This window comes from Siphateles boraxobius, unplaced genomic scaffold (genome assembly GCF_051911475.1).
Source record: "Siphateles boraxobius isolate OS27281-9 unplaced genomic scaffold, OSU_SipBor_1 8, whole genome shotgun sequence".
Classification (NCBI taxonomy): domain Eukaryota; kingdom Metazoa; phylum Chordata; class Actinopteri; order Cypriniformes; family Leuciscidae; genus Siphateles; species Siphateles boraxobius.
This window is the reverse complement of record NW_027509208.1, coordinates 9157501-9170458: the sequence shown is the minus strand read 5'-3', so window position 1 is coordinate 9170458 and position 12958 is coordinate 9157501. Positions and strand designations below refer to the sequence as shown.

Below are 12958 nucleotides of genomic sequence, written 5' to 3'. Positions count from 1 at the left end.
TGGAGGTACAATGTGACTAACAATCAGAGGGATAAACAGCATGGGTTTATTTATCCGTTTAAATCTAGTTATGTGAGCCACTAGATGGCACCATTGTGGTTCCACCATCAAAATTTGCGGAAAAGTATTGAACTTAATGTTTACCCTATGTGTTTACCCTGCTTAAATATTCCCAGCATTTTACGTAGGCTATACCAATTGAGTTATATTCACTCCAGTTTGTATTTTCAGTATCCTCCCACCACCTGGCGATACACGCTCAAAAAACAAAATCATATAGAAAGGGTAATTGAAAAAAAAAAAACTCGTCAGCTTGATTTACACTAGCTTTATTTGAATGAAATATAAACATGATTTTGTATCCATACTATTAACAGCTTGAAGAATACAAAAAGAGGTGAGGCTCATGCTACTGGTATATAACATTCCTTAATGCTTTCATTGGTTATTTGTTAATATTACAACATGACTTAAGGTAGGCCTACATAAGTATACAATTTGTACAAATGTTAAAGAGCTTCACAGTACACTATTATAAAAAGCTAAGAAAAGAATGTGAGTGGGTTGTTTACTCAAAGCGTGACAGTAGTAGCCTAGCAGAGCTGTTTTTCTATTGAAGATAATGCATCCCCTTTTCAGTCTCAATGTTTTCTTTTACAGTTTGCCACCATCATAATCATCCAAATATTGAACAACTGTCACATTATATATGTTGAATGCTTTATGGATGCTTGAATGCATGTATGGCTAAAATACTACTCATTTCAAAGAGACTGACTATAAGGCATCTACATGTCTTTCAAAGAAATAACGATTCTTGTTACAGAGATTAGAAATGTTGGGAACGACACTACACTGAATACCCACTTATATGTGAATAAAAACCATGTGTAACTGGACAACCTGTGTTGGAGAGTTTACCAAAAGATGGTGTAAATACAATTCTCCTCGCACAATTTTCTCACAGTTTTCCTTAACCTCAGGTGCATTTTAGATGTTAAAACATGCATTTTGCTAAGGCCGTCAAACAGTGAAGTGCACGTATGTTGAGGACAATAAAGTGTCCCTTTTTAAACAATCCCTACTCATGCAGGCGTTTATCATCACCGTGATCATCTATTTTCACAGGGTACCACTAAAAGCAAAATCAAATTGATTTTTTTAAAATCTCAAATGTCACGCATGGTAAAATTTTTCATTGTGATTGTGCATGATAAATATACATAATAAAAAGACAACATTTCACAGTAAGGGACAGAAAAGTGGTAGGCCTATATCTACAGTGAGCATGGAGATGATAACGGCTTGATATTGTGTTTCAGTGTTCACTGAATTTTACGTCATTTTCACATTACAGCCACAGCATATTATGCACTTTTTCATTTACTATAGCTGTAGAAGTTGTATCTGTACCATATTTGTTAAGATTACTTGTCTAAATAATATTTTGTAATTTTACACCAGCATGACATAATTTCAATAGGTTTGTAGAAGGTTAGAATGTTTTTGAGAGGGCTGAGAGAATATTTTAGATATAAATACAATATACAAAATAACAACCCTCCTACTCCATCACAAACACACATTAGCTCATACAAGATCCACACATACATATTCTCTCCATTCGGCAGACTGCTTAACAACTAATAAAAAAAATGAAAATGTCCATCGTAAATTACACGTCAAAACATGGCATCTGAAGCAATTTGGCAAAAAACAGGAAAGTGGGAATAGGGGACATCCCTTGATAAGTCCAGTGAGGCACAAGACCTCAGTGATATGGTAGCTGAGTGAGAGTGAATTAGGAAAGAGGAATAGAGGGATGAATGGATGGATTAAATGAGAGAGAGGAGAGATTGAACTTCAGTCTCTTCTCTGGGAGTTGGGACAGAGCACTGTCTCTTAGTGTCCTCCATGGCTGCCACTCACTTCCTGCTTTCCGGAAAGCTCGGTGTCCCAGTCATGTGACCGCTTTTTACAAGCAGACTGAAAGACAAAAAGGAAAGTGGTGAGTAAAAAAAGCCAACCAGATGCTAGTACATTAGCATTTTGTTTGCAATACATTTTAAGCTTATTTATCATGTACACTGCCAAGTCTGCTAATGTTAATTCAAATGCTATTTCAAAAATGCAATATACTTTGCACTCTTTTCCTTTTCCTTTGCTCTTCTCACAGATCTTTAATCAATTAGCATGACAAGCTACTATCCTACGGTGTCACCTATCATTTCACATTAATACACACATTGCTTTTCCATCTGCACTGCATCTTCTCTGCCTCCAACCACTGTCTCACTCTGTTGTGTGACTCAGCACAAGTCACCAAGGCAAAGGGGGTAGTGAGAGAGAGAAGAGAGTGAGCCTTGCACCAAAGCTCATGCTGCGATGTTATATATCACCAGCGTCTGCTCTACTGCAGTGCTGCATTAGCCCTCATCAAACATTTAGCAGACACACCCAGCTCTCCTCTCCCATCCCCTTCCTTTTTTGGTCACACTTAACATTAGGGCTCATTGAAGTGTAATTATTTTAATAGGTGATGAGTAATACATCTATTTATTTTATGGAGTTGCCTTTGATTATGAATGTTTTTATTGCGAGTGTAGGTAATAATTTTGAAATGTAATATGAGTATCAAGTATATTTATGTGCACTTTCTGATTCAAGTCGCACTAAAACAATAATTAATCTTTTTAATTAATCTAGGTAATTCAGCTTGGCTTCATTAAGGATGCAAACACATTAATCATACTATCATAAACAATCAAGAGCTTTGTGCACACATTCCAAAAGACGTGACATGCAACATGTATTCGATGAAGACTAGCTTGACTACACAAAAACTAAACATGTCAATGTACTTACTTAAATGGGTAATTTAGTATTACCCATTCAAGTGCTCCTCCTATATTATTAGCTATGAATAAATAATAATCTATCAATATCATAGAAAAAAACTTTTATGATTTTTTATGATTTTATCTGTTCATATGCTGATATGACACTGCCATGGATTGTATTTGATCATACAGTTTATCTTATAAAAATAATTGGTTAACTACATATTAAAAGCTTTGATGAGTGGAAGAGAATAAGAGAGTGTATAACGGAGGGGGTGGGGAATTAGACTCGGTCTTTCACCACAAGTTCATCTCTCTTCACACAGCTTCCCTTTAAGACCCAGCAGTGAAGTGAAGGGTCAGGCAGCGGCATTCCTGCTTTGATACCGAAGGTCCCTTGGATACTGGTACATGGAACAAAAGCTTTTTCATCTCACCGAATGGAAATACACCCCTAATAAAACTAAGATCAATTGATGCTTTTAAAAGGGCACCATGCAAAAACTGAAGTTTGATGGTGAAGTTTACTAACTAATGTGGAACTTATTTCTCTTTTGTTTGTGATGGACAAAACTAATTTTGAAAACATTTTAATATTTTGTTATAGTTGTTGTTTTGTTCTACAATAGAAAATAAAAAATAAAATTAACAAAAAGATTTCAATAAATGTATAAAGACTAACCTGCTCATGACACAGTGACAATCTCTGTGGAGACAGGCTCATTCTCATTTTCAACCTCCTCCACTACCTCCTCTTCTGCAATGGCATTTGCTGTCTTCTCAGTAGCAGTCTCCAGCTTGGCAGGTACATTTTTAGCATCCGTCTTTTGACAATCTGGATCTCTGGACTCTCCCTGGTTTGTCGTGTCCTGTGTTGAAACCTTGGTTTGAGGCTCTTCCAAGTCTTTCTGAGGCCTGTCTACTATTGATTCTTGACCATCTGAACAGTCTTCTTTCATGTTTGTCTCAATGTCTTGAACAGGTACATTATCTGCATCTATGACATTTATGAAATCCACGTTAAACTCCTGTGCAGTCTCAATCTGTACCTCCTGTGCCAGTTGACACTGCTCAGCTACAAACTGGTTTTGACTTGCAGATGTTTCTGCCATCTTTTCTTCTGGTATGGCTTCTGAAACTTCTGAATCTTGTGTCTCTTGCTTGATTCCTGTTGGAACTTCAGTGGAATCTGATTCAACTTGACTTTTTCCTTCTTCACTTTCTTTGGTCTCTTTTGCTTGCTTTAGTTCAACTTCACTTTTCGTTACCTCTGTTTCTTGATGCACATCTGCCACAGAGACTGTGGCAACCTCCTCATTTTGAGCATGGATTTCACCTGTGATAGAGACTGGGACTGTTTCAGTGATCAGGATGGCTCCATTGAGAGTTTTTGTTGGTTTCTCAGTGACAGTGCAAGTTTGTTCATTGTCGTCTTTGCAGCTATCGTCAGATGCCTTTGGTTTCTCTGGGCTTGTTTCTAGTGGAGCTTTTTCCCCTAAAATGACTTCTGTTGAAGGGTTTTCCTCAATTATTTCAGAAACCGCTGGGAACTCTTCAAGTTTGACTTCCACTGATGTGCTACAGCTCTCTACCTCCTCAGTGGCTTTCTCAGACACTTTTTGTTCTTCGTGTGCCTCAGCAAAGTTCTCCACAACATTTTGAATGACCTCTTGCACAATAACATTGCTCTGTTTCTCAATGATTTCTGCCTCTGTCACTTGGGATGCCTGGATCACTTCAGTTTCCTCTTTCGCATTCTCAATAACTTCCTCAAACACAACACTAACCTTTGTTGAGGCTACTTCAAAGTTTCCCTCAATGACTTCTTGAGCAGAGACAACCTCAACATCATTCACTATAACCTGGATATTGTGGTCACCAGTGGGAAGAACAATAGGAACCTTTTCCATAACAGTTTCATGAGCTAGATCTGCTAAATGAGATTCTGTCGTCTCAGATGTTGAGTTTATAACACAGACAGTCTCTTTGATGACTGCAAATTCTTCACTGGTGGCCACAACAGGAATGCAATCTTCCGTAGACCCAGCAGTTTGAGAAGCAGGCACCTCTGGAAGGGTTGCCATGGCCTCCTCTATTACAGCCATGGCAACTCCCTCCACAGATGCTACCTCAACAGTGGCAAATGCCTCTTTAACACCCTCCAGTTCTTGCACTTTCTCACCTTTAGCAACAGTAACTTCTGTGACTTCTACAGTTTGAGCACAGATTGACTCTTCAATAGTTGCTTCAACAGGACCTGCAGCCTCAACCTGAGGGGATTTTTCTGCCACCACCGGCTCTTCAAGAAATTCTGGTTCCTGTTGTACAGCATTGATAAGCGCTACTTTGACTGCTGCTACTTCTTGGAGATCATTCACAGTCTCAGCTTCAGATATCTCCTTCATCTCTTCAAAATGTGCTTTCTCCTCAACTGCATTTTCTATGGGCTCATCTTTGAGCTCTACTTGACCTACACTCATCTGACCCTCGTGAACCTTATCCTCAATCTCACTGACTTTTTCAGGCTCCTGTGTGTTGTCTTCAATAACTATCTCTGTGACTAGTGCCTGAGTAAAAACTGTGACTGACTCTACTGAAGGCTTCTGATTGAGGCTTTCTTCTTTTACCGCCTTTATTTCAATAGTGTCAAGGCCGGTGCAAACAGCGGTTGCCTCTGTTTTCTTGTGTGCAACCAAGACTGTTTTCTCTTCCTTGATGGCTGACTCAACCAGAAGAGCATCAGTGATGACGGCAACTACGTTTTCCTGTTCCTTAGTCATGGTGACAGCTATGGCACTTGTGGGAGCACTGATAGTTTCCACAGCTTCTTGTAGTACTACATCAGTCTTCTCTACACCATCACCTGGGACAGGAGTTGTCTCACCTGATGTAACTGGAGATGCTGTAACGCGTGAAACAGCAGAAACCATTTCAGTCTCCTCTACTTGTTCAAGGGCCGTAACTGCTTCTGATGTAAGCTCGACAATGTCCTCTGCAATGGTGTTATCGGTTGATTTGGGTGTGGCAGCTGTGTCTCCTTCTTCGGGTATGTCACTCAATTGCTTTCCCTCTGTCTCATCCTCAACATTTTCCACAGTGGTTGAGATCCAAGATGGTGATCTATCCTCATCTATGGCCTTTGTCTGAGTTACTGGTGCAGATTCCTGCTTCACCTCCTCTACCATAACTGCAACTGTTGCTGATGGTTCATTGTCATATTCTGAAAGAGGCACCACAGCTGGAGTGTCGGAGTCATCCTCTGCAGAGCCAACATCAGAAGAAACCTGCTCTTGTTTACCATCAGACTTCTTCTTTCTGCGTGGAATCAATTTCCTCAAAGAGAAAGAGGATTCTTCTTTGGGGATTTCACTGTCAGAGGTTGTCTGTTCTGGGCCTGAGGCTTCATCAGACTTGTCTTCTGCTTTAGGTTTCTTCCTCTGGGTTACCAGCCTCTTGAAGGACTCCCAGGTAGACACAAGTTCTTCCTCTGGTTCGGGGGAAGAAGCCAAATTCTCATGATCAGCTTCACCAGAGCTTACAAGAGGGGACTCGGCAGTCTTCGTCTGCTCTCCAGACTGCTGCACTTCTTCCTCAATTTTAGGTTCTTCATCATCAGAATCAGAAGTTTTTCTGGCCCTTTTTTTTGCTGACCCCACACAGATAAGAGCTTCCCAGGACACAGATGTATCCATTTTTCTTTTTGACTCCTCTGCAACTGGTTCAGGCTTCTCAACTTTTGGCTCAGCCTTAGATTCTGCCTGTGATTCTTCTTTAGACTCAGATGGTACCTCTTCAGAGGGTTTAGTCTCATCAGTTTTCTCATCGAATACGGCACTTTCAGTTGAAGATAGGGTAGAAGATTTGGGTTTGTCTCCAAGGGCTTCATCTTCACTCTCAGATGGCCTTTTGACTCGTTTTTTTGGAGTGACTAGTTTTTTGAAAGAGGACCAAGGTAAAATTCCATCTTTCTTTTTCTCACTGTCAGAAGTGACAGGTTCACCATCAGGCTCGACGGCTTGAGCCACCTCAGCTTGAGTTACCTCCCCTACAAGATGCTCACCAGATTCTTCAGGAGAAGATGCTTCACTGTCAGGTTTTTGAGGCTCAGCAGACTCAGCGGGAGACTGGATGTTTTCAGCAGCTTGTTCACTTAATTCTGTTTGCTTTAATTCAGCTTCTTTCTTACTCTTCTGCTTTTTGGATGACAGCTTTTTTAGACCTGCTCCTGTAAACAGCTTCTTAAGTGGGCTTCCCTGAGCCTTGGCTTTCTCCTGAGATGACAGGATTTCCACTTCAGTAGTCACCTCATCTGAAACATCTGGCTTGACACTTGTTGGTATTGCATTATAAATAGGTTGGGATTCATTAACAGTTTCAGCAGCTGGAGCTTCAACAGTTTCAGCAGCTAAAGCTTCAGCAGGTTCAGCAGCTGGAGCTTCAGCAGTTTCAGTCTGAGTCAAACTTTCAGTTTCACTTGTAGTCTCAGGCTCTAGTTTAAGATCTTGTGTCTTTTCAGTGTCAGTGGAAGTTGATTCAGCTTTAGTTTCAATTGTTTCAGAGAGTTTCTCTACTTGCTCATCCTCAGCTGGTTCTTTCTCTGCATCCACTTTAGCTTCCTCTATACCCTCAACAACACCATCTACATTCTCCTCGGTTTCCTTAATGTCCTCCTCTGCAGACTTTTCTTTGACTTGTTCCTCATCTTTGGCCTTTTTGAAGCTTGTCTTCTTCCGCAGGTTAGAAAAGATTCCCTGAGTGAAAAATTTCTTAAAGGGGCTCTGTATCTCTTGAGAGGGTGGACTTGTGGGCAATTCAGTTGGCACTTCTGACTCTGGTTCTTTCTCTGATATCGTCCCCATTTTTTCAGCAGATTCTTCGGTTTCCCCATCACTTGCCTTTTCAGTCTCTGATGGGGCATTAACTACAGTTTGGTCTGTTGGTTTCTCTGCCTTATCAGTCACGTCTTCAGTCGTGGCCTCCTGCTCTTTTTCTGTGGTCTCTGATGATTTGTCTTCCACAGATTTGTTTTCCTCTGTTCCAGGTTCCTCTTCCTTTTCCTCAGCAGGTGCATCTACACCACTCTCTGCTTCCTTCACTGTCAGCAGTTGCACAGGATCAGTCTTCTCATTCTTGTCTTTCTTCACTGTGAACTTGAATCCAACAAAACGGAAGATCTTTTTGAAGCCCACCTCATTTGTCTCCTCTTGTTTTTCTTCTGCCACCTTCTCTTCTGCAGTTGTAATTTCATCTGCATTTGCAGAATCGTCTCCTTTCTCTCCATTAACTTGAGGGCTAACCTCTTCCTGATGTACCTCAATTGTTTCAGGGCTGTCTTCTTTTTGGGAGATGGTGTCTGTCTGGCCAACTGTAATGAAAAATATGCAAAGTTTTAGTGAAGTTTCTTGTACATTTTTTCAGTTACAGTTGTTCAAGTTACACAAATGGCATAAATGAAGCCATTATCATTGGAATCATCAAGGAATGAGTTAACAGATTATCAAATATCATAACACTCAAAGCCATATAAAACTCTTTTGTCTCTTATGGATAGCCAATTCTCAAAATGACTAAGTGTAAAAAAATAACTACTTAGAGTAATAAAAGCAAAATACATTATCTAATGTAATTATTTCAAGATGGAGAGTTGTGGCATTTGAAGGAAATTTGAAGCCACATTGCTAGAAAACCTGCAAAAATATTCACCTCCTGTACCGATTTAATCAGGCATATGATAATAAGCTTACATTTTCTGGTCTCTTTCCTAATAAAATCTGGGGAATGATGACAAGATTTTACATCAAGGCAACGAGGGGAAAATTTCCATGTTGTAAGCTTCAGTTATGCAGGCTATGTTGCCAAACTTGTAGACTATGAAATTGACCTTATTTAATAAAACACAGCAAACACATAATGAAAAGGGTGGTTTGTAATATTACTTTATTAATCTACCTTAAGCCTGTATATGTGACCAGTTCTTAAGCATCCGATAAATTTTTAACTCAAATTGCAACAGGTGGGATAAACAAAAGAACACAAACACACACAAACTTATAATGTCTTAAATTCCTCCCTTGACTATCTGTGTTTTGACAGGAGTGGGTCAGTTTTGAGGGTGTGGGGCTGGGAATAGGGAGCCGAGTTTGCATGTAGTGTGGGCCTCCTGGAGGCTCAGTTTCCCTTTGACATCCAACCTAGCAAGGGACCATTCACATCTGGCTCTGCTTGCTATTGCTCTGGGGTCTGAAACCCACCCAGTGACTTTAAAAACAAATTCCAAGCATTTTTAATGCATAGATATCACATTACTTGCCTTCCTATGCACTTATGACACAGGCTGAGTTAAAGGGGCAGCAAACCCATTTATCTACCAAATCAACTTAAGCCAGAGGTCAAAATGATTTTTACATTTAGAACAATTTTATTTTTATGTGACTGGTAAAGTCTTGGATTTATTACCCTAACCTTGAAACTCATAAACAACTGGACTGATTTATTTATTGCCTACCATCATTTCAGATTTTCAGATCAGAAGATGTTCATTCAAATAAAATACTTATGCTCTCTGTCGTGTTGTGGTCACTCCGTGGAAAATCACTCTTAAATTCATCCATCAATTTTATGTAGGTTTAAAACAAAATGGAGCTCCATGTTTTCAATATATGATTTAAACGAAGCACCAACCTAATCCCACAATTTAATAAGGTATTGGGATGGGAATAGGGACCCATCCCCCCCCCCCCCCCCCCCCCACAGACCAAAATCCAAACTTCAGCTTAGGAAGACTGTATTGTGTTGTCCTCTTTGTCTCACAATAGGCCTCTGTTTTTTCCTGCTTAAACTAAAAGGGGTGGGTGCCCCACACTATTGTCCATCCTGGAACTTAAACTACAATGAATAAAATCCTTATTGTAAAATGGGAAACGGGCATTATGGGAAGCCATATATAATGACAGACAGAAATTTATCAGCCTTGGTGATATGGAAGACTGATTTATAACACAAGCGGTAAGGTTTATAATTTAAACATTTCTGGTTGTGCAGTAAAAGTGTTAAAGTTGGGTGGGATCTAAATGTCAGGGTAGTAACCATAATTAGACAAACATTTGGAAAGAGGAAATATCATTAAACAAGAAACCCACCATAAAGATGCACTCATGTTTTTTTGTGTTTGTTTTTAATTCATCTTTACAACGTTATTTTAAAAACATATCCTTCTGGGTGTATTCCCAGATGTTTCTTCTTACAGTTTTAACTATGAAGGTAAGTTTAAGAATATGAAGGATGCACATTCTCAATGTAAATGTGCATGTATATTTTTACATGAGTGCATTAAAGATTTTTACACGAGTACATGGGTCAAAGACTTGGTGAAGCCACCAGTTGCCCTACAAAACTCGAGCCAAGGAATTCAAAATAGCTGGTCTGTTGTGGCTGCTAAAGTGTGAAACTGTGGGTGAGCATTTTGGAATGGGTGGGGGAAGATGCCATCTGAAATCACAGTGGTGTGATAGGGCTTTTTAGAAATATGGGGGAAGGGTGGATGTTTGTTGAGATGGGCCTGAGGTAATGGTCAACAACCCACTACCCCTTGCTGTTACATGCAAATATAGGCTGTTCATTAGCGGAGTCTGTGTGTTTAGGGAAGTTGCAGCAGTAGACTGACTGTCGGACCCCCACCAGGCCAACTACCCCACCTCCTGCACTAAATAACTACACTTTAGTAACTCTGTGACTCCCTTTGACATAGATGTGTTTAGAGCATGTATGACATTTAAAGGCATAGTTCACCCAAAAATAAAAAAATTGTGACATCATTTACTCACCCTCATGTTGTTCCAAACCTGTGTAAGTTTCTTTCTTCTGTTGAACAGAAAATAATATATTTTAAAGAATGTTGGTAACCAGACAGTTGATGGGGCCCATTGACTTCCATATATTTTTTTTCTGATTACCAACATTCTTTAAATAATATTATTTTGTGTTCAACAGAAGAAAGAAACTAATACAGGTTTGTAACAACTTGAGGGTTAGTAAGTGATGACAAAATTTTCATTTTTGGGTTTACTATCCCTTTAAGCCAATTTAAGTAAAATTAAATTTTAAATTTTGGACAAAATAGATTAAACTAATATCAACAAAGATAAGAACATCCACATAAAAAAAGTCCTAATAAACATCCCCAGCTAATCAAAACACTCCATGGAGTCATGTGCAGCAGGTAATCAATTCCATACACCCAAACCAACTCTATAGAGAACCCTGACTAAGTTCTAAGGGGCTTAAAAACTCATTAAAATTCCTTAAAAAGAAGGACATCTGAGACCACTATAGCCCATCAGCTCTGAACATTTCCAAGAATTCTATACATTGCATGTATAAACCCACCTAGCTGTACTTTTTTCGCATACTAAAAATGAATATGATGGGGTTTAAAATTAAACATTATAAAGTTTAGGTTGGTCTCCCACACTTAATGGTTAATACTTCACAATGTCAATATACAGACTGATTTTTAAATGAAAAACAAATCCCTGATATTCCATAAATTCTAAATTCTATCAAAGACCAAGAATCAATGAAATGCAAAAATAATTAAACATACACAAAAAAAATTGAGATATGTCAGAGAAAGCAATAAATTACTATTTTTTTGATGAATAACAAATATTCAAGTAGGCTATTTAATAACATTAGTCTCTACACAATGATACCATAGGCTACAGAATTTGTCCACAATTTTACTGAATTGACTGATTCCTGAATAGATTCAAAAGCTGATCCATTAATAATAAAAATAGACCTGAAAATAAAATCAAGAAACTGCTACAGCGCCGATCCCATTTAGTATCACTCCCCTGTCCTAAAATATTAACCATAATACGTCCCAACTATAACAAGTCATAGATTTTAGATGCATCTTACCTGTTAGAGTTATTGTCCCAAGCATTTCAAAAACTTGTGCAATTACTTTTTCAGGAAAAAAAGACAAAAATCAGTTTAACTCGATGACAGTGATGCGATTTTGAACTCCCCTCTTGTAAATGTCCTGCTTCCTCTCAGACTATGATCAGCTGATTGGCTTTAAAGCTACACTCTTGTTTCCCTCTCTTTCTCTGTCCTGTGAGCTTGTGTTGAGGTCAGGCGTCTCCTCTTCTGAGTTTCTGGGTGAGAATGAGGAGAGCGGGAGGGTAAAACACATTTCAACAGACACTGACACATGTCCTATGTGGGACCACCCCACCCATGACCCCCCCAGTCAACCCCCACTCCTCCTCAACTTTTCAGCTGTTCTCAGCCCCTCTCTACTGAATGAGTTTCCCTCTTCCTTCCCCCTCCACTCCTCTTCACATACTCCCTCCACCCACTCACACAAACATTCCTTTTTCCAACTTTTTCTTTCCCTGTTCAAAACGACAGAAATTGTCAAACCATAGTTAAAATGTGTGTATGTGTGTGCGAAGGGAGGGAGGATTACTCATGTTATCAAAGGCATTTCTGTACATGATGTTTTACAGAGCTCCATCTCCTCTTCCCGTCTCCTAAACAGCAGGCTCCATATAAAATGGACAAGGGTGAAACAAGGAACTTTCTGCTTCTTCTCCATTTCACTCAACCAAGCTCACATTTTTACATCTTCTCCACAACACTCTCAGTCCAAGGGCTCTGCTATAAGTATGCAACTTTTTACCACACCTGCCAATTGTGAGTGAATAAACTGTAAACAATTATTTTCAAGATTATTGGAATGAGTTTTCTAAGAAAGTACTGTTTCAGTCTGTCTAGTGAACCCTGAACATATGTTAAAATATGGTAACCTTTTCTGACAGATTCAGTTGCTTTGAAATATTTTAGGACTTTTTAAAAAATATTTTACTGTGTTTAATAAAAATGTCTCCCTTATTAAGATTAACCATGTGAATTGTTTATAACGAAAGGTTAGAAGGGTAAAGTGACTTTCTATTTAAATTTGCGTCCCAGACTAGGTAGTTTAGTGCTAATATAATGAGGCTGCCACTTTACAGTGCAAATGGTCCATTCAAAGTGTATACTGAGGCAGCTTATTTCATTCAACTTTGTTGAAGGAGGATGGCTGAAGAATGCCAGTGAGATTCTTCGGC

The 12958-nt window shown here is 39.1% G+C and overlaps 1 protein-coding gene across 2 annotated transcripts in view; it reads right to left on the bottom strand.

Moving 5' to 3' along the window:
* Nucleotides 1-313: 313 nt before the first annotated feature.
* akap12b (A kinase (PRKA) anchor protein 12b) overlaps nt 314-12958 on the bottom strand; it is a 48034-nt gene continuing 35389 nt past the window's right edge. The window contains exons 1-3 of one of the 2 annotated variants that reach the window (XM_077221159.1): nt 11763-12158; nt 3523-8205; nt 314-1986 (exon numbers count right to left, since the gene is read on the bottom strand). In XM_077221159.1, the coding sequence (XP_077077274.1) occupies nt 3527-8205; nt 11763-11787 (4704 nt within the window). In that variant the 5' untranslated portion in view covers nt 11788-12158 and the 3' untranslated portion in view covers nt 314-1986; nt 3523-3526. Of the gene's footprint in view, nt 1987-3522; nt 8206-11762; nt 12159-12958 lie in introns of those variants that run through there. The other variant, XM_077221158.1, reaches the window with a different exon arrangement.